Source organism: Labrus mixtus, chromosome 11, assembly GCF_963584025.1.
Source record: "Labrus mixtus chromosome 11, fLabMix1.1, whole genome shotgun sequence".
NCBI classification, from domain to species: domain Eukaryota; kingdom Metazoa; phylum Chordata; class Actinopteri; order Labriformes; family Labridae; genus Labrus; species Labrus mixtus.
Window position 1 is genome coordinate 29,573,066 of NC_083622.1, and position 22,746 is coordinate 29,595,811.

Sequence of the window (22,746 nt, forward strand, 5' to 3'; positions counted from 1 at the left end):
GTTATTTTCCATTGGTTTTATATGTCTTTCATATCATGGCTCATTAAAGCGCAGCACAGTAGGCAGCATATTTACATAGGCTACTGGGGAGTTTTAATTTGCGTTGGTACAGAGCATGACCGTAACTGAAGAGTGCAGTGCCAAAATGACTTTTTCACATGAAACCCCCCTCTTCCCTGCCACCCTCCCTCACATCCAATCCCATTTGAAAACATGTATCTGGGAATAATTGCTTGAACGATGCACAAAGACGGAGACAGAGCCATCACAGAGGGGACTGAGGTTTCTCCAAAGTGACAGACAGCAGGGCCAAATCAAAGCCAGCAATAAGCAGACTGTGGTTGGGATCATTCCACAGAATATATAGTCTCTTAAGAATATCACAACTATTTCAGCTAGTGTGTTACACACCAGTTTTTACTCACGTTGTCCAACTACACTATTTTTTTATTTCAAGGTAAGTATATCCTACCATCTTCAGCTCCAGTTTCATGCCATTAATGTTTAAGTTTGTTTTGAAAAACTACTATACACACTATAGATGGATACATTTTTTTAACCCGTTTTCATTTTATGCAGGATACGAGTTAGGCATAATTAACGCTGTGACGGCCTCGACTGCAAAGCTGCCACATTATAGCGGCTTTTCATAAAGTTTAAAGAAGGCCCGCCTTCCCTTCAGCTCTTCGTCTGTCAGTAGGTTGATCGAGTTCCAATATGTGGACCTTAATGGATAGCATTTCAATAACAGTCTATGGGATTACCCTAGACCTTTTCTTGTTCACAGCAGAGACTCCCATATCGGTTGAATGCATCATTTTGTCTGGTTCAAGATTTGTATTTCATCATAATGTTCTTTATCAGTCAAAAAAAAAAATGTAGCAATGGAAGATTCAGTAGTTTTATAGTCTGCTCTGGCTACTGTAAATGCACACTGTTTACCCTTATTATGCATTGTCAACCCCCCCCCCCCCCACCCACCCCCCCCCCCCCCCCCCCCCCCCCCCCCACCCCACCCCACCACAGTGTTCTAATATCAGTCAATAGCAATGAGGCTGGCTGGCTTCAGCTTCCTCACATCCCAAATACCCTGTCCATCACAGGCTGAGAAAGATGGCTAGGATTCTGTATGACAGATAGACAGACAGGCAGTCAGACAGACAGGCAGGCGGACAGACATGCCGTCATGTGATTTCGTTGTAATTTTGGAAAGCATATTGTCTAATTTTGCCATCTGTCTGGGAGGGAACGATGGCAGCATAAAGCTCATTTGCCGTCTGCTTGCTTTATTGCGGCTATACAGCACAAGTTTTTGGAGCAGGATGCAGACCTGGTTGTAGAGCCCACTGGAGCTGAGAGGCGTGTCAGTACAGGCACCAGGTTTCCCCCTGTCCATAATGGGCTACTGTGCGTCAGACATCGAGAGACGCATACAAAACACCTCAGAATGAAACCTCAGATCCAAGCACTCTCACTAGAGTTTAATAGGGAAAAAGCTAATGATGCAATCAGAAAGCAAAGATGTTTTGCTGTCCCCAACTTTCTTAGGACAAGTTGGAGAAGTGTTCACATTCTCTGACAGTTATGAGTTGTTACATATACAACCAGGTCATTGTACATTTGGTCAATTTGCAGCAAATGGTCATAAAGACACACGTACACATACACACACACACACACACACACAAGCATCACTGTCACACATTGTGGATCACGTCTGGTTCAGCTGCTCCTTGGCTCTGACATTAATACAGAGCAGATTGGTGGAGATCTGCAGCCCTTGTTGTTTGATCTTTCCTCCTCTTGCCACATTTCCTGGCACTGCCCCCCTGCCACACTGCGTGGCGCAGGCAGGACTGGCATGGCCTCAACGTGCCTGCCAGGTTTGTTCTCTGTCTTCTTCCCTTTCCAACTTATTCCCTTATGCCCGCTTCATGGATTCAGTTCTGCAAATTACAAGAGCTCCCCTACCCCCAGCGACAGCCCGAATTCAAGAGACCTTCAATCTACCAGTTTGTCGTCTTCAGAAAGACGTGATGCTACCTCGGCCTGGGATGTGTCATTCGCTTGTTTTTACATGTTAATTGTCGTCTTCACTGAATTAGGTTATTGTACTCTTTTTCCTTTTTCAATTTTAGCTTTAAGATCCTCCTTTAAAATCAGTTTTAAATAAATGATTCCACTAAAACTTAGAAGTAGTGAGCCATAAGGATAAGTCAAAACATAAGATACAAAACACGCTTCACCTGAGAACAAAAGACATTCCTTAGCCAACAGTAGCTGCAGACTTGAACAAACACTGTATTCTCATATCAAAACCCCATCCGCTCACATTTCCTATTTATTCAGAACTGTCATTTTGTCCGTAATGTCCTGAGTCTCAATAGAGAAATAGTTTTAAGTGTCACAATCAAATATATGAATTAAAAGCAAATACATCTTAGAGGTAAGGACAGCATCGGTCCTAATAATCTCAAGTATTTGTTTAAAGAATAATGTCTCTTAGCTGAACACAATCGTGTCTTTTTCTTTGCCTTTCTTCTCTGGGCTGGAATCCCAGGATGGGCGGGAAAAGCAAAAGCTCATTTCGTAATAACATTGTCTCAAGATGTCAGCTCCCAATTTGCACACTTGATCTGCCATTTCGCAACAATCTGCCTTCCATTTTATAAATCAGATCTCAGGCTTATCTCCCCCCCCTTTTTTCCCGTTAACCACTTCATTTGTGACTAATGGCACACACGGGATCGTTATCGTTCTAATTTATTCCAAGTTTAAGATGAAGGGCTGGATAAGGTGCAAGAGACAATAAGTTAAAAAAGCCAGTGTGATGCCTCAGTTAATGAGGCAAATTGTCTTTTTATGTGCCGCTGGGGTCAAAAGCAGAACGCATGCTGATTGAGAGTAAAGGAAGAAAAAACTGAGACAGCAGTTTATAAAGAGAGGGCAGAGAGGGAGGATGAATCTGATTTGGAAGTAAATATAAGATCACCCAGAAGCTCAGTTAGCACCTAAAGAGGTTAGGTAATCCCTTCCTAGGCAAACCTAACTCTACATAAAGTTTGCTTCTGTCTGGGCTAATAGCTATATCTTTAAAAGGACTGCCATGATACAGGTCTAGACTGCTGTTCTTGCATAGCTATTCAACTCAAAGTTCTCCAAGCATCTAAAATGTACTTTTATATTTTTATAGGGTATTTTAAAAGGTATTTTTTGTCATACAAATGAATTAAAACAATTGATGTGGGACAAATGCTCAAATTGCACTGGATGTTAAATGACGCATACATAGACATTTAGTAGATCATAAATCAACTTATTGTTCTGATTGGGACTTTTTAAGCTACCAAAGTTAAAACTACTGATGTCTTTAAATGGAAGTCCTAATAATCACTTCTTTAGGAAAATGACTTTTAAAGAAAAAGGTAGCCAAAAGACACATAACTAATGATGAACACTGTTCATTGTTTTTGTTGGTTTTCCCTCTCCACCTAAAAAAGGAAAGAAAGAAAGGCTGCTCTTAATGTTACATAGTGTTTCCTTATGTGAACCACACAGGATCCATTTGTGTCTCTGCCTCCTGGGCAACATATGGAGCCCTCCAAGTAAGTTTTCAACTTCCCAACGGCTGTTGTGAAAACTGCTGCACTAGCTGTGGCCCTCAGAGAGCTAATTAGAAACCCTTGTGCATAAACCTTGCTTGGAAGTTGCTGTGGGCTGCTCCAGCCCAACTAAGGCAGGATCTGTGCTGCCTGCAAGATAATAAACAAAATTTGCATATAATGTCAACGTTTGGCATCCCTTTAGTGACTGCCAAGATGCTCTCGAAGCACTTGTTAAACACATCGATCAAAAAAGTTTGAGCAAAATGTCTGACTATTTAGAGCCTTTTGTGTGTGTGGGATGTTCAAATACAGCCAATGGGTTTTCTTTTAATATACTGGATGGCTGAAATCCTTACCAATCAACACTCCCATCCTCCAGTGGTTTAAACTTGTGATTTTTAGAAAGATAAAAAGCCCCCCATAAGAAAACCCTACAATGTCCACTTAAGTAATTAAGACTTTATTTATACCTGCTATTAATACTGCCATGATACACAGTTGTGATTTCAATTAAAAATGTCTAAACCAACATGCATTGGGAATAACGTTTCAGGGTCTAACTCAAACTTTGCTTTGTACAACAATTCAATTATTCAAAGGTAGCGTATTAATTGCTACATATTTAACAGTAGAAATAAATGAACCTTAACAGAAAGACTCACTGGGTCTTAAGAGGTCAGGAGAGGAGGATATGGTGGGACATAATATTTGACCAGACTTAAGAGGTGGGAAAACAAGTTGGGGTAAAAAGTGCAATGATTATAGTGGGGAGCTTTTGGGAACCATATTGGTTGAGGTGACAGCTAGTAAGAGATAGGCAGCTTGTGTTAAGAGGAAAGGATAAAAGGCTATGACATTATGTCTGCAGGGTTAAAGTGTCAGAATCAAAGCATGAACCACTATTACTGGATCAATACTTCTCAGTGTTGCACTTATCTCTGGCCCGATTGGTTAGCAGCAACTTGTCTGGATATAGCTACACAGGGACCAATTGTCCCTACTGATGGGGGGAGCACTGTATGCCACTTGCTACAACTAGAGAGGATACTTGTAACAGCAAATATTAAATATGTGACCGCTCTTCCAGGAAAGTCAAACTACCCACTGGCTTGGCCCCACTGAGTAATGGCTGAATAGAGAACACATTATAGCTATAATTCAAGAGTGATTTTAAAACAAAGTTTTTGTACTGCTAGTGAACAGAGGTTTTGACAAGAACTGCTTGAGAAATGAATGTGAAGTCCATTCTTTATGCTTTAGGTATAAAATCAAAAGTTGTGCTCATGTCCACACTCTAATGAAAAAAGAAAAACTGTCACAGCCAAAACCAGAAAGACTGTATATACTTTCAAGTCTTTCAATAAACTTCTGAAGCTCCGGAGTTAATCCTTTCTGTACATAGAACAAAAACTCGGCATTCAACAATTCAAAAAAGCTGGTAGAGAGAGAAGACAGACAGAGGAAGAGAGAGAGAGCAAGATGGGGGAGGCTGGCCTGATCGCTACATATTCATATTTCTATGCAGGCGTTATCACTTAAAAGGCTTTCTAATTACAACAACAAGACAAAAACTCCTTGGATTCCTTCCAGACCCGCTAAATGATAAAATAAGCTTGCACTCTCTCTCCTTCTTAATCTCTGCAAAGCACCTTGGAGCCTCATCTCCCAAATACAGGCGAATGAATGTGAAATTGCCATTTAGAGATGCAGGTGTGACATTTGATAAGAAACTTCTGGATTAAATATGTTCTGCTAATGAGGAACCCAGCTACCCCATCAGGGCAAACTATTGGTGGGATTGTGTGCATGCTGATAACATTCCACACACAAACATCCAAATTCATTATTAATAAACAGCCTCAGCCTCTCTATCATACAGAAAGTGTGGGTCCTTCAGTAGAGACAGAGATGTTGCGTCTTATTAGAAGGATTCCTAAAGGAAAAGGGGAGAGGTACGGTCAGGGTAGTGGTGTTGGGATATCAACTGTTTCATATTTAGCTACTAAGGGCTCTTTTTGTGGACGGGGATGGACAATTCCATAGGGTATGTTAATGATGTTTCAGAGAATATTATTGTCAGGCTAAAGATAATACAGAGAAGAGGGTATAGACGGCTAAGTGATTAGTGCAATGGACTGGGTATATCCCTGGCCCTAGCTTGACATTTATAATGATTTGGAGAAGATTAAAGCCATATTATTGCCGTAGTCAATAATGTGGCTGTGTAATAAGGTGTGGTTGTATTATTACCCTGTGGAAGTTAGCAGCTGTTCAGCGTCTAAAATGAATGACAAAAAGTGGGCTGTAACTTGACTGTACTGTGGCCATCTCTTGTGAAAGATTTTGAGCCTGGGAGACGGAGCGAGAAAGGACTCCAGAGACCTGCCAGTTGAAGCTGAGGCTGCCACCATTGAAGACTTTTCAGTCTAAACCAGCTTAGCTCAGCCAGCCAGCAAAGTCTTTCAGACTGACAGGCAGCACTTTGTTATTCGGACCAGTAACTGGTGGTCTGCTGCCTGGAAACATTTCATAATTAAACAGAAATAAGAAATGTAATGCATTATTTCAGGGTCAAAGCACATAACAGTGCACTTTTTTTAAGCTGCAAACAAACTCATATATACAAATCACTTATTTTGGCTATGTAGCTTTTTTACAGTACATAGTGAAAAAGACAGTGATCCTAATTGTAAATCCAGCCACAGAAAAATGAATATTCTAAATGATGTAAAACATTACATGTGTTATCTGCAAAAGTAAAAACAGGTAATTTTGTGTTAGCATGTGCAAATGAAGGTTGCCGGTGTCGTCCATATATTTAAACACTCTTTATTATGTTAATTAGTTGTTAGCGTAATTTTCCAGCCTCCACTATCAAGCGTGGGAAGTTCAGAGACCTGCTGTTAACTGAGAGTCAATGTCATGGCAGCATTTCAAGAGCTCCCAAACAGGAAGACCAGTGATAACGAACAGGTGATGGGGCATGATGCCTATGGCAGGAGGATACTGTAGAGACAATTGAATTTGTAGGAAGAAATGAATCTTCTAGACAGCAAATCAAATGTTCAAAACAGCACACATTGCATGCAATTTGTGTATGCAGGAGGAAGATAAAGGGTTCTTATTTAAAAGATAAACAAAGGTGGGATCTCGTGCAATAAATTGTCCATGTATGTTTCTTCCCTAGGAGCAATACCAGAGGTTTACAGTCTCAGACACAGGCAGCTGTACTTTATGGCTCTTTTCTTTTTGTGATAGCAGTATTTATGATATTGGAATTTATGTTGGACTTTATGCACACTGTCTGGGTCTAAGTGTTTGTCTGTATTTTATGTATTAAGTGGATTTGGTGCAAGTCCTACTTGAGTAAAATCGTATGAACATTTTAATTTTAGCATGTGGTCAGAGTAATTTTACTCTCCCTGCCTCTCTCAGGAATTTGGCAACAAAGATTAAACTCAGCATCCCATGTTTTTTTAGAAATTAAAGTCTTTAAAATTCAGAGGAATTTCATCTAAATAGCTACTGCTTCAGCTACTATATCCTTGCAGTTACATTTCCACTCCTCTGACCCAACGTATTTGCTCTCTCTTCTACTTGTGTCCTGTTAAGATTTAAACAGCAAACATGAAATGTGTACGATAACCTGGAAAATAGCTCGGAGAGACTTAACTCCTGACATTATTTTAAAGACCAGATCTGAGAGCCCCAGTGCAGTAGTCTGGAGTGATTATCTGCTGTGATCCCTCTCCGATGCACCAAAGTCATTCATCTGCCGATCCCCCATCCCCTGCACACAAATGCAGCCTTATGCAAAGGCAGACCCTTAATCATGTCGACACCTTGTGTCAGTGCCATGGATGAGCAAGGCAAGAGATGAGAACAGCTCTGTAAACACGAGCAGGCAGCAGGGAGCTCCCCACCACCCACCCAGCCCAGAATAAGCAAACTAGAAGATTTAGGGATTTTGCCAGAGCCAAACTTTGTAGTATGGGCTCACAGTATTTTCTGACATGTTTAGAGGTGCTGCATATGGGACATTGTTTTTAGCTTCTAAAGTCCCCCAACCCCATCCCACCCATTTTGAGCTGGTTTTTTTTTTTTTTTTTGTTTAACCATTTTCAAGCTGAATCCTTTATCTTTTTTCTTTTTTTACTATTCCCTGGATTAAGCCTTCATGTTTTTCTGTTGCCTGTATATTGTCTACATATTCTCTCATTGACCCTTGCTGTTGACCTCTAACATTCAGTTACCAGTATGATCTTTATGGAGAACTCTCATTACACTGCAGCAGCTATTTTTCATTTGACCTCCATATTCATTGAACTTTTTTTTCCAGCACTGTCGATTATGAAGTATCCTGACAGACTAGTAAATCTAGTGCAGTCACAGTGTGCATTCCATAAACAGGGTAATACAATGGGCTGTATCAAATGGGGTATATATATTAACAACAGTCAACTGCGCTCTCTCAGCTGTCAGGATTCTATTATGGGGCATACTCCCGCCCCTTGTTTTTATACAGCAGTAATTTAAAGACCGATCTTAATTGACTTATTTTTTCCGCATGTCTGTTGGAGCTTGTGCATGCACTGCAATAAGAGTCTTGTTTCTTTATTGGGCCACACACAATGTACCAAGTTCAATTTTACCATTCATAATGAATGCAGCCTCGCCATTCAAATGCAGCCATAAGCACACAGCCGATAAGAATTTAATTAAATGTAGATTAAAACCAAACAGGAAAACACACTGGGTGATAATTTTTATCACGTCCCCTGGTCATATTTTTTCCCTCATACTTTCGACTTGTTCTTCCTTGGGCTACATCTTTTCAGCTTGCCAAAAGTGACAAAACACCTCACACATCTCACCGTGGTGCCATGAGATTGTGTAAAATGCAAAACGAGGGGCGGTCACACGATTAATAAAAATCCTCATGTCTGGGGAGGATGAAGGCTGGCGGAGGACTGGGGATGGGGGGGTACAGGGGTTGTATGGCAGAAATTAGTTGGTTCATCCCAAATTTGCATCATTTTCCAAGGGACAATCCAAGCACTGTAGGCAAGGGGAAACATATCTTGCTCTCTGCAGGATCAATTAAATATTTTCTACAATGCTGAATAAATGTCACCTTCAGTATCAAATTGTCCATACTTGCTAAACATGGTTTACAGTGAGTGCCTCCAAAGCATGCCTAAGCAGAGAGAAGCCACTTTTTTAGATTCGGACCACTTCTTTAGTTTACATACTTATACATTTGTTTGGCAGCTGGTAACCTATAGGGATACTATCCAATGGGGATACTAGGACACTAGTAAGCAACATACAACATGTAGTGTACTTTTAACATTTCAACTCAACAACTCACAACTCAAAACACAAATTCTAATTCTGCCCCTCAAAATTCCATTTTTGAAACATAAGCATAGGTCTCATCTCCTGCGTAGACTTGCAATGCTGAAGATGTATTTAGAATGGGGGGCAACTTATTTGCATGATTGTAAAATATAATTTGGAAAGTTTTCATGTGTATAAGTAACTGTCATATTTCAAGGGCTGATCATGTTGCATAATCCCAAAGATTAGAAACAGGATCTTGGTAACATGGCAGTGGATTTACGCACTCATGCCATCTCAGCCATCTTCACAGTGGTTGACACGACCATGCTGCTGCCTGCCTGGCTGTGCCTGTACCCGCCTGCCCACGGTGCAATTGCTGCATCTCAGTTCCACTCTATTACCCTCATGCAGGCGATTGGCCTTTTCTGTGGGGAAAAGAGCAATTTCCTGTCGCAGTCTGTTTGATCAAGTGCTAAACCCTTGTGATCAATAGAGAGACAGATGTCGGCTCCAGATGGCCGCGTGGTGATACCTGGGGCAGCACGGGGGCTTGCCAGGATGACAGAATGGCAATGAGGAAGGGCAGCGGCTGTGCTCCCACTGTCCCAGCCACTGAGACACATTGTGACAAACTAAATTAGGCCTTTTAGCTGCAGATTATTTATTTATCTTGAAAACCAACTGAAAATCAAATGAGCTCATACTTAAGGCATTAAAATAACAGGAGTTCAGCAACAGAGGGCATGCCTGGATGTGGAACCAGTTAATGGTTTGTTTATGTGCATGTCAGTGTGTGTAATCTTTGTGTATTATGGATACCAAATACTATGCCCATGAGGTAAAGAAAAAAATAGCAAATAAGAAACTTGTATGTTTTTAGGCACAAGTCGGTAAATATTTGACTATATAACCACGACTTAACAAATTTCATTCCCTCTGACCAGATCAATCATGTTGAATTTTAAAATGGATGACAGGTGCATCTTCCTGGCTCTCTTTGCTTCTGGGGTGGAAAAGAAAACTGCCAGCACCAGAAGGCCAAATAGACCTTTCCAAAGAGGAGAGACAGAGAAGGAAAGAGGGTGCCATTTTTTAAACAGCAAGCATTTGCATTAGGGCTGGCATCCACCATACAGCCACCCACACAAATACACATACAAATCCACCCACACACTTAAAAACACACAGACACACAGACTGGCCTGCCAGCCCGTGTGGCGTAGGGCCGGAGCCATGTTGGAGGAACCACTGAGGCGCATGGCGCATTGCTCTCCCAGGAAAACTGAGCACACCGGTGTTGGCCCTCTGCCGTTCACCTGCTCCCGCTGAGGCATGATGGCTAGGGGGACAAGGGACATTGGGCTGCAGCTGGAGGAGAGGGAAGGAAAGGGTCTAAGGCAGTCTTCGACACATTGGCACCCTGTTACAAGGGTCTTCTGGTTCCATTAACAGGGCCTGGTCAGGACAGCCCCCAACCAGCCTGCTGCCGCAGCAGGGGCCACAGTAAACACATGTCGACTGACCACAACCAGGACACATGCAGCACTACCCGCAGAGAAGGATAGCTAATAGAGTGCTCAACGGGACAAACCTGTCCAAATAAAGAATAAAGACACCAGTGAGAGCTTTCCTTAAAATAGTCCACTCCACTTGACTGTGGAAAGGGAGGAGCTGACTGTTAGTGTGAAAGCTTATGAAATAGAACAGCTTTGAACTGAAGGTATTTGTGACAATTTTGTCAAACTGACAGCATAGATTTTTATTTCTTACCTGTAAGTTGAAAACTATATGCACTATATGAGCCATTATGTGTTTACAGGAAAAAAGCATATTTATTTGTAAAATACATTTTAAAAAGGTGAAACAGTATATATTATCTATATGAAACTGTTGGGTTTCTTAACAGTTTCACCAATGATTTGAAAGGGTTATGTTTTCTACCATTTAATTATCTTCTAAAAAACGAAATATTCAACCCATTTTGCACTTTCATTGTAATTAAATTTCTTTATTTTTGGTCCCTCAAAATTATTAAAGCACCAAAAAAAATATTATTAAGCACCGTAAGCAGGCAGACATCTCACTGTATTGAGAAGACAACATAGAGCTCCAGAATCAAGCCAAATAAAACTCTTACATTTTCATTTTACTCAACTTGCAGTCCCACATATTTGCTAGATTTTTCCATTTGTTCTATGTATACTGTATACTGTGCCGCTTTAATTTGTGGTTCCTGTAAATGTATGCTATTGAGAGAGCGTAATGTATGAGGCTCCCCTGGGAGGGCTTTTTAATTTTGTAGATGCATTTCGCTCAAGGCCATTCATGAGCTCTTGTTTCTGGCTAATGGTTATAAATTTGTCAGGAATCTGTACAGCAAAAGGAGAGAAGGGGGGTGGGGGATTGAGGTGTCAAGCAGGACATGGCAAGTAGGGCTATGGAAACATATTTACGGGACAGAATTTATTTCCCTTGAAAATAGAGAGTTATACTACAATTCTGAATTTTTCAAAAGTGACGTAAATATTTATATGTTTAAAAGTGAAAAAAGCATTGTAGCATGCTTTTTTGCTGTCACAACAGAAATGTGTGTTCACCCCATATTTAACCTTGCACTGTCACATTTTCTAACAAAGTTAAAGTAAAAATAATAGGTCAGAATAGTTCCTTTTATCCAAATAGCTCTCATGATAGTAAGATCTTTACAAAGATGTATAAGCACAGTGTGCTGCTCTGCATCATCCCAGCAAATCATACTTGAACTGCCACTTGAACATGAGAAGAGTGCCTCCTAGTGGTCAAGTCAAAGCAGAAGAAGGGAGAGGTGGGGCAAAGTGGAAGAGACAGAGTGGAAGAAAGCCAATCACTGTCTGAGCCTTATTGAAATATTAGTAAAGTCAGCTAATTCTAGTTTCGTGTAGCAGCAATAATAGTAAGCATGAAAGGATGTACCCGCTAGGGTCTAACTCAGCATTACCTTTCTTCTACTTGCATGCCATGGCCAAGGATTGTGATGACAGGGTTGACAGCAATGAGTCATCACTAATGTTTTCAACTCTGATGCTCCAGAAGCAGTCCAAATATTTAGCAGTATTCATGAGGATGATTTGTGTTGTTGTTTAGTGTCACAACAACTCTGCTGTCAGGTGCAGATAAAGATATCATTCATCTGGAATTTGCTATAAGTATTTTTACAGGACCCAAGGAGGTTGATTTGGAAGTTGTTTTGTGTTTGGAACTGTGATTTACCCTTCTGTAATAACGCTTTGTAAAAAATATAGTGCAACATGGTACAACTTAATATTAGTAGCTGCAGGAACCTTGTACTCATTTGACCAGGAAGAGTTCAACTTGATTTGAAGACCAGAAAAAAGGTCTTTAATTACAACCTTTCAGTGGCTTCCTGCCCAACAATGAAGGCCAGCAGTTGGAGCAGTGTCAATAGACAGGATTGAACATTTTAAGAGGCAGAATAATTCAAATAAAAAAGGCCAAATAAACAATTGGCTTGACAAAGTATTATCCTTTCTAAACAACATTAGAATGTTTTTTGTTTTTACTTTAAATTTAAAATGTATATTATTTAAGTTCTACCCTAAGATTACAGATTAGATCTTGTCCTCTCCTATTTTTTTAAGTTTGTCATGTTGCTTTGTAATACCTGACACCACTATGTATTCAGGTAATACCAATGGACCACTGGTAGTTTTCCCAGAGCCCTCCTTTCAACCCCTAATATTATGTGGCTGTGGTGCAGTACATGTAGGTCTGTTCTCCATAACTGTAATAGCCTCTGCAACAGTAATGTGTTTGGACAGATGGGAGAGGCAAATGCTGATGTGCTTAACCACGCATTTTACAGCTAAACTATTAAAGAGTTGTGCTGTTTACACACCAACATTTGAATACCTGTCTTCAGGCCAGTTTAATTATCCAGGCCCTTCTGTTATTCCTGCTGCTTTGTTGTCTCTCTGCTTTTGCACGAGGCATGAGAGATTTGTTTGCAACTTCATTAAGATATGGTGGTGGTAGTAGTTTGAATAAAAAATATTTCTGCTTAAGTATCTCATACTCTTCTCTCCCTGCCTCCCCCATACGTATAAAGATACTGTACACATTCATTTTTCTTATAAAGTCATTCAAAGAAAGAAAATTAAAAAATGTCCTGTGATGCCTGCACTTTGAAATCTCTCAGGGCTTTAGGCAAAGGGGAGGGGACACATGCCCTGAATCCCTGTGATTCATCCTGAGAAATTTGATTAGTTTATAAGTACTTATAGGAGGCAGAGGGTTTGTATTATAATTTTAGTTCATGAATTCCTTCATATGTTCATCTTCAACTCCACATTCAAATAAAGCATTAATCAAAGGGAATAGAGGAAAGAGGGCATTTAGCCAGTAGAGCCATAGACTGGGGGGCCTCAGTGAGCTGGTGGATATGGTATTGAGAGACTGTAGGAAGCAGTGGTTTTTAATTATCTGGACTACGTACAGGATGCCGTTTTTGATTGTTTTAATGAGGCAGCTGGCCTATTGTCTCCCCTTAATTCCTTCATTGTTTTTAGAATATGTCATAGTTCTTTATTCTTTTATCAGGTGCTCTGCAGGAGGATTTAGACAATAGCCTTCATTCCAACTGCATTGGCCACTGCACAAAGGCAGCTCACTGCAGACAGTTAGCAGGCAAACAAGTGCAAATCACAAGCTGTACTTTTCCCAGCCTTTTCCCCAGTTTCATGACTTACGCTTTTGGTATTTTGCTCTTATTCTTGACAACCCCTGCTTGCTCTCTTGGTCATACAGATTTGGTCATAGGTGGCTAACCTGTCATGTCATGAAAACAGCGATGACACATTTTTCAGAGAGTTCCTTCATGGCATGTTGTTTTTTCATCTGCCCACCTGACGCCTCGATGCTGTATGATATTCATGCCTTGCATCTCCATGTTTGCATGTAAATGACTTTCAGCACAGTATATAGCATGCATTGGTAAGTAGGCCTACATAAATGCATTGTTGTTATTTTGTATTTAGGTTCTTTTGCAGACATTTGTTATTACTGGACAGCTAATCACATAATTATGAATTCTAAAGCTTTTCTGAACTATTCATAAGCCATTTTGGTTTGAAATAATACATATGACTACATAAAAAATCTGAGAAGAGATTGATACAGCTATTATTCAATTGATAAAAGTAGAGTTTAAATTATTATTATGCTGCCGGAATATGTATGTTTTAATATATTTTGCTGCTTATAAAACCGGGACATGCAGTCCAGAAATGTAGTTTACACATTCTCACACATAGCAGATGGATTTGTAGTATTCCTGGTGTATACTTTTCTGTTAGAATTCACTAGTTGATTTTCATCAAACTCATTGAATTCTTTTTTCTGAAGAGAGCATTCAATTTCTTTAATTTGGACTCACCCCCCACACAGACACAAAAAGGGGTGGGGGAGGTGGGCACAAATTCAGGGGGGAGTTAAACATTCTTACTGTAAGCTGAACATGTATAAACTAGATCCATTGAGTGGCTATGACTGCAATATGTTCCCCACCACTGACAGTGGCAGTTTGTATCTACCTTGATGGTAACTTGGGCAGACAGTGGTGGGGAGTTTTGTTATTTTAATTAGGAGATAAAAATTCAAAGGGCCTCTCCAGGCAGTGTGTGGTATGACAGAATCATAACGATGAAGTGGAGCGGCCTGAAGTGTGTCTCATCACAGCAGATTGGAGGACAGATAGGCACTGCTCTTTAAGGTGGCACTGACATTCACAATTCACTTAGCCACACAAACGCAAGTAGAAACGCATGCTCACACACACACACTCCCTTGCCTTGACATAAATGGGACTTTAAACGACAGCATGTTATTAAACTATTCCACTCCTGACACATTTTTGCTGCTCAAATTTTTAGTGCTTCACCAGCAGAAAGGTTTATACAGACAGAGATTTGACATCTGAGGAATTCATTTTTGAATTCAAGTAATGGGCTGGTTCATTCTAGAAACTAAAAATGTTTTTACACATAACACATTATATAGTAGAGTAAAGAAATGGAAAGTTTGTTTCCATCCATTGTTTTTCCATTTCTAATAAATCCACAAAAAAAGTTTTTAAAAAAAATGTCTACAGGGCCTTACTATTGCACCTTAACTGTGACTTCTGGGCGCTAAACCTTTTGATTTATAGGTTTTGTGCAAACATAAGTAATCAGTGGTTCACACATGTATGGGTTTTGTAGTCCCCTGCCATCACACCTCTCCTCAGGACTCTCTTTATTCCGCATCAGCCAGGGCTCAAAGCACATGTCCCCTCTCAGCCTGACACTCTGTCGGTATGTTTGCACATCTCTGAAAGCTAACAGCATGCTTTAATTAATTGTCCAGCTTTCCGTGGAAACAATGTCCTAATTCTGCCATTTAGCAGGAGCATATCATAGTTTGTTGTTATCTCCCCAGCCAGATTTCTGTAAATAGTCATATTAAAAACTTTAATCTCTTCAATGGAAAATGAAGTGCAGCTGAAAAGCCTGTCATGTGCTGAGATAAATATTATCTAAGCTAAAACCTTCACTCTCTCTCTCTCTGCCCCCACTTACTTATCCAACCCCTCCCCTTTTCTCTGACTTAATGAATATGTTCAAAAGATTTCAGAGGAATGCTTAATCCCAAAACACAACAATCTAATAATATTGAGGACCTGTCTCAGTGTTCTCGCTGACAACAGCACTGTAGGCTACAGTTTACCCCAGCTGAGGTTTGCCTTGCTTTTGGATATTGATGCCAGTCGACTTTAGAAGGGGTTTGTGTGCTTACGTATTTTTTGTTAGGTTTAGCCATTATTTAAGTCAACAAATTTAGTCATTTAGTCAACAAATAATTCTGTATTCTCATTTGATGCATCAGTGTGAGCAGCAAATCCTAAAACAGTAATAAAAAAATTTGAATTTTGTTAAACAGACCCATTTTTTTCTCTGGCCACTCAAGCTTTTCACTGACTGTCACAACCAAAATAATATTTAATCTACACAGACTTAGAAAACATTCCATTGACTAACTAGGTTGTACGCTATTCAAGAGGCCCAAGAGTACAATTAATTATTTTCCTTAATGTCCTTACCTTAAGGTCTGATAAGATATGAGAACATGTAGCAACACTTTTTGTACTCTCACAGCAAGTATTTAACCACTCCTATATCTCTGTTTTGTCTAGGTGGCCAACTGTGGTGCACAACCACAAAGAACATGATGGAGGGCGAGGAGCTGGTGGCATTTGCTGTGGACTTTGACTCACGTCTGCAAGCAGTGAACCACATGTCTCTTAGTGAGGGCATGTACCCAGCCAGGCTGCTGGACAGCATCCAGCTCCTGCCTCAGCAGGCCGCAATGGCTTCCATCCTGCCTACTGCCATCGTCAACAGTAAGTGTCCATGCATACTGACACAAATGCACATACACAGAGCTGGAAAGAGACTTGCACAATCACACGTACATTTTTATGTTTCTTTCTCTTTTTCCGTCTCACACATGTACTGATTCAAAGCCTGCACTCAGTCACCTGCTTAACAAGGAGCGTTGCCTCCGCCAGGCGTAGATTATCCCAGATGAGTCACCGCACTGAAGATAACAGCCATTGACCTTCAAGTTTTGGGTTCAAATAAACACACTCGAACTAATGTGTTGATTGTAAAAAAAGCACGTCCCATGCAAATAGTGTGTTTGTTTACTTAGCAAGGGCTATCTGGGTTCAGCTCAACAGGGAGGCTTCTGTAAGCAGATGGTCCAGTGTTCTTGTTTGCCCTTGAGAAAGGGCACCAACCCAGCAGCAGAAACAGCGGTTTATAGCAGCAGCAGAGGATTTGCTGAAAAAGCCTTATAACACAGGCATTGAGAGTCACTGTAAGAGTAAAGAAAAGTGTGATGTATGTATGAAAGTGTGTAAGCTATTTATCTAGCTTTTTATGCATAAATGTGAAAGTATTGTATACATCGAGCTGATATCATGTCCCCTTGTACATCTCCTTGCCCCTCAGAGGACATCTTCCCTTGCAAGGCTTGTGGAATTTGGTTTCGGAGTGAGAGGAACTTGCAGGCCCATCTGATGTACTATTGCAGTGGGAGACAGAGGGAGCCAGACACAGCCATGGAGGAAAATGACACAGGTCCCCACCTTACTCCAAGTATCTGCCCCTTCCCACAGTGCAACAAGAGCTTTCCTGGAGCCAGGGCCCTGGAAATGCACTTGAACACCTCACACAGTGGTGAGTGCAACTAACATAGACATAGCAGGATGTGCAGGGTTCAAAGTTATACTTTTTTTCACTTGACAAATAATATATTTCTTCTCTAGTATAGTGGAGAGCTTCTTTACGATATAAGTTAGTTGGGCTTGGCATTATGCATGAGGGTCTGATGGCTTGTACAGTTAAGTCGAAAGGAAAAGTGTGAGGCAAGATTCTGAGCATTTCTTTCATTTATCTCCTTCACAGGTGTCAAAATGGAAGAGAGCCTCCCTCCTGGCACCAGCTTGAAATGCACAATCTGTAACTACACAGCAGATTCTCTTATTACATTCCAACATCACATCATGTCTCACCTGTCACAGGCGGCCTTCAGATGCAATCACTGCCATATCAGCTTTCAGAGCCACAGGGAACTCTTACAGCATCAGGACTTACATGGGCATGGCAGCAAACTTCACAGGGAGGGAGACGGCACCGAGCATTCCCCAAGGGGGTCTGAGGAAAGCCTCCAGCAGCAGCAGGCCCGTGCTGAGCTGGCCAACAGGAAGGATGCTCTGCTGGGAAGTCCCAAAGGGGCCCTCAACAAGGAGGCCAGCACAGATACAGAGGCTGACAAGGCTGAGAAGAAGCCCATGCTGTCTGTTCAGAAGGGAGAGGCCCTTCAAGGCAACAAAGCCAGTTTTTCTTACACCAGGATCAAGTCTGAGCCCTCCAGTCCCAGGCTGGCCTCCTCCCCTGTGCAGCATAACATGCCTACATTTCCCATGGGCCCTTTTTTGTCACAGTTTGCTTTCTCCCAAGACATTTCAGTTGTCCCGCAAGCTTCTGAGATTCTGGCTAAAATGTCAGAGCTAGTTCACCGGAGGCTGCGCCATGGAGGGAACAGCTACCCCCCTGTCATCTACAGTCCTCTTATGCCCAAAGGGGCCACCTGTTTTGAATGCAATATCACCTTCAGCAACCTGGACAACTATTTGGTTCACAAAAAGCACTACTGTAACAGCCGCTGGCAACATATGGCGAAGTCCCCGGACTTCTCCGCCCTTTCAGATAAGGTCCCAGAGGCAGTGAGCCCCAACAGTGGTCACAGTTCTGTAAGCATGTTGGCAGGCTGCCACCCAACAGAGGCTGATAATCACCTCATGCAGTCTGCCTGTCTGAACTCAAATGTGTTGGATATGATCAGTGCTGGGGCCAAAGGGGCTGATAAGGATCTTGCAGGTCAGGGGAAGAAGGTCTCTACTCCAACTGGGGCGGAGGAGCGGCTGAATGGCAAGCAAATGGAGGGCAAGAGCCCCAGTACAGGTTTGGTGGAGAGTGACAATGACCCAAACAAAACCACCTGTGAAGCCTGCAATATCACCTTCAGCCGTCATGAGACCTATATGGTCCACAAGCAGTACTACTGTGCCACCCGCCATGACCCACCTATGAAACGGTTGTCCACCAACAAGGTACCCTCCATGCAGAGAACCATGAGAACACGCAAGCGCAGAAAGATGTATGAGATGTGTCTCCCTGACCAAGACCACCAGAGGCCCCCTATGGTTCAGCCAGGTTTTCTTGGGGTTTCTCCTATAAACCCATGTACATCCCATGAAGCTGTAGAGAGCCTAGCTGAGCGCTTCCAACCCCGGTGTGACATATTCCCAGGTATGGTACCAAAACATCTGGAGGCCTCTCTGACTGTCACTAAACCTATTCTGGCACCCAAATGTAATACAGTGGAGCAGCAAGAGCTGGATGCTCCCATTGATCTCAGCAAAAAGTGTTCGCCAGTCCCTGAAAAGTCATGTAGCTCCCCAAAAAGACTGTTGGACTATCACGAATGTGCAGTATGCAAAATAAGTTTTAACAAGGTAGAGAACTACCTGGCGCACAAACAGAACTTTTGCCCCGCAACAGCCGCCGCTACCGCTGCCGCCACTCAACAGCAACAACAGCAGCAACAACACAACGAAACTGGAAGCCTGGAACCAACTCTGTTTCAAGACGTGAAAAATGAAAGCAGTAACAACCCTGAAGATGTTTATGAAAAGAGTTCAGGCAAATGTGACAAGAATGGGAAGGTGATGGTGCAAAATGGAGGGATGTTCCCACCTCACCTGGGCCCTGTGCCAGGACCTAAGACTTTTGCTGAGCCCCAACTCATCCAATCAAAAGATGAGAAAAGTATGTTTCTGCCCCACTGTCTTTATCCTGGGGCAATAAAGAAGACGAAAGGTCATGAGCACATATCCCCGTATTTTGGGATAAAGTCAACTGATTATGTGACTGGGGTTGCTGTGATGCAGGGTGAGGTTGGAGAACAAGACCAGAACGTTAATGGGGGAGAGGGCTTAGGAGGAGCAGATACAGGAACAACCAGAGAGCAGGCCCAGCAGCCTGCTGCTAATGGCTGCCCCCACACTGGCAAGGAGCCCCTTCCACTACTGCCAAAAAACCGGGGTATGGTCATTGTCAATGGGCATAAGCCAGAGGAGCGTTCAGGTAGCACTCCAGCACAACAGGAGAACCAGCCTCAGCCAGAGATCCAACCTTCTAACGCCTCACCTACGTGGGCCACAGAGAACCAGGCCGACTCCAATGAAAACATGTCACCTTCTTCCAAATCTCCAAATGATGACGCTGCACCCACAGCAAACAAAGGCATGAATGGATCTGGAAGTGGCAAGTACTGCCGCCTCTGTGATATCCAGTTCAACAATCTGTCAAACTTTATTACCCATAAGAAGTTTTACTGCTCATCACATGCTGCGGAGCATGTAAAATAAGTTAAGACAAATAAGACTTTATTTTCTTCCTCTTCCCTCACCTTTTCTGTCAATTTTTACCCAATTTTACTCATTTTTTTGGTACACTGTTGTATTTGGAAAAGTGCATCATGCAGTGACAAACGCTGCTTGTGGACAATCAAGAAAAGCTACTTCTTCCATTGTTTTAAGACTTAAAAATACAAAATCATTGATTAAAAAAGAAAAGAAAATGAATTAAGAATAATATTGGTGCCACTTTCTCATTAATTTATTTTACAATCAGTATTAATAGGGGTAGTGATCTTAATTTAACTTCAAAATGAAATTTATATCAGAGTTGTTTGTAATGTTATTGTATAGTCATTCTTGTGTAGCACACATATTGTTTACACTGTATTGTAGGCTCAATAAAACAATAGACAATACAAAAATGAGATGCATTTTAGACACAAAAAAAGCTACTGAGGCACTGTATTCTTATTTGCTGTACCCGTTTCTGTATATGGCCAAAATGTCACATGCTGTTGCTAATATGACTTGTTTGCCTTTAAAAAATCATCCTTTGGGAGTGATAACCAGGCACAACCCTGCATCTCACATTTTGGCTTATACACATGGCTTTGCATACATACGTGACTGTTTGTCCCTGTCTCTTTTCTTCAACTCAGATGTGGATGTTTCATGAGGATGGCAGCATTCTTGTATAGTACTCGTATTTCTGTTTGATGCTTAACTTTGGTCTCCCTTTTTCGAAAATTTCTCTCAATGCAATACTTTGTAAATTAGGGATCATTACTGAAAGCAGTATTATGAAATGGGGACTGTGCATATAATTATTTGTAACCCCATAGGGAAAAAAAGAAGCTGTACAAGAATTAAGTTTATTGCTGATGAACAAGATGGGGAGGTCAGTGGGGATACTGATGTAAAATGATCATTCCAATGTCCTAATTATGGGAGAAAATGTTTCTTAAAACGTTGTTGCTATGCATGTATATGGATGGAATTAAATTCCAAATCTGTTGGAAATTTTTATTTTGATGTGGTGTCATAATTAAACTTAAATCCTCAGGATAAACTAATGCTGTGAGGTCTTTCTTTTATACTGCATATACCCATCAACACATAATGTTTGCCACAAAAATAAGAACAGTCAAAACAGTTAAAAACAGATTCAGTACAACAAGAATTTACAAAATGGTTTGCTGCTACACTTCTGTTTTAAGTTCATATAAAAAATAATCAACCAAGAACCCGTAAAAGGTCCAGAGTGGTTGTGATTTATCCCACAGTTGCATTAACAAAAGACCAAGACTAAAGCTGAAAACTGACACAGAGAAAGGGGAACTTGATGTAACTTTCTTTTGGCCAGAACATACAGAACTGATTGGTAATCTTAGTAGTCATTGAGCAATGACTGCTGTGGCCTTTAGCTTAATAATGAATATTGTATTATTCAAGATTTTGCTTTTTACTTAAGTTGGCAAATATTTAATCAAACTAATTGGCATGCATTTATTTCCAGCTACAAAATCTTCAAATGAAGCAGAACTTTGCAAAAACATTATCAAAAAGATACCATGAATATTTAATGAGTATTAACTAATGGAACCAATAGTCTGTCTATGTTTTGGATTCTCTTATATGCCGGCCGTGGGTCACTCCCTCTGCTGTTGGCCTTGCCGTTGGTTGACAAGCTTCCTCAGGTGCTGGCTGATTACAGATGGCTTTTTGTAGATCATTCGGCGGTCTGCTCCTTTTATGTGAATGTGATTGGCTGATGGATAGGTCTCTTCGAGAAACTTCTTTTGAAGCTCAGCAACCATCTGGTTCAGGGAAATAATTTACTGTGAGGTTTACACAACTGAATATTGTTTTGTAACTGTATGCAGCTTAGAGAAGTGCAGCTACAGCAATCATTCTCACCTGGTTGAGTTGTTCTGGTATCTGCTGATCAAAGGAATCCCCAGTGATAACACTCACAGGTATTCGGCTGGTGAGGGGCTTAAACTTTGAGATATCCCTTTAAAAGAAAATATAAATGCTCATGTGGTTAAATATTTAGGTATTTGTTTTGACCTTTACAATACACACACACTTGACACAATACCTATCAAAAATAATGCACACATGTCTGTTTGCCATACCTTACTTGTGCTGCACTTTCATTCAAAAAGTAATGTTCATCCACAGCACTGCTCTGGTGTGCAGGGTTGCTTAGTAGATATTTCTATTTGAGAAAATGAAAGTCGTTTAAAATCTCAAATGCAGACACATTTTTTCTCACACCTCAGTCATGACATTGCCTCCTGGTGTGAGACAAGACAATAAAACAAGCCATAACCAAGTACTTTGAACATGATTAAAACACATAAACTTAACAAATTAAACATGCATTGCTCTCAAATGTAAGGAATATACATTTAGTGTTTGTTGTGCATATTTTCTGTGAAACTAATATGAACCGTAACCTACATTTATCTGTTGAATCAAACAGGCTGGGGTTAGTGGCATACCTTTACCTTTTATCAATTATCATGATTAAAAGTAGTGTGAAATATAAAACACAGTTAGTTCTCAAATGTTCTTTTAGCCAAATCACACATGAACGGCAGTCATTGCACAGCTGTCCAGATTCTCCATCTAGATTTGAAATCTCAAACCAAGTCGGGTTTCCCTTCAGCTCTATTTCTCACCCACATGTGATGAGACTACATATATTGGTGCTGTTAACGTCCCAGCAAACAATTCTGCTCCAAGTTCAATTAAGCAGTGGTTACAGAACAT

At 41.1% G+C, this 22,746-nt stretch overlaps 2 protein-coding genes across 5 annotated transcripts in view; one reads left to right on the plus strand and one right to left on the minus strand.

The window, feature by feature from the left end:
• Nucleotides 1-21,041, plus strand: part of zfpm2a (zinc finger protein, FOG family member 2a) — a 106,300-nt gene extending 85,259 nt beyond the window's left edge. For all 4 annotated transcript variants that reach the window (XM_061051234.1, XM_061051233.1, XM_061051235.1 and 1 more), the window contains 3 exons: nucleotides 16,174-16,380; nucleotides 16,994-17,221; nucleotides 17,450-21,041. In XM_061051234.1, the coding sequence (XP_060907217.1) occupies nucleotides 16,174-16,380; nucleotides 16,994-17,221; nucleotides 17,450-19,977 (2,963 nt within the window). In that variant the 3' untranslated portion in view covers nucleotides 19,978-21,041. The remainder of the gene's footprint in view (nucleotides 1-16,173; nucleotides 16,381-16,993; nucleotides 17,222-17,449) is intronic.
• si:dkey-122a22.2 (uncharacterized) overlaps nucleotides 20,978-22,746 on the minus strand; it is a 30,737-nt gene continuing 28,968 nt past the window's right edge. The window contains exons 9-11 of the mRNA XM_061051237.1: nucleotides 22,107-22,189; nucleotides 21,886-21,982; nucleotides 20,978-21,785 (exon numbers count right to left, since the gene is read on the minus strand). Of these exons, the coding sequence (XP_060907220.1) occupies nucleotides 21,618-21,785; nucleotides 21,886-21,982; nucleotides 22,107-22,189 (348 nt within the window). The 3' untranslated portion in view covers nucleotides 20,978-21,617. The remainder of the gene's footprint in view (nucleotides 21,786-21,885; nucleotides 21,983-22,106; nucleotides 22,190-22,746) is intronic.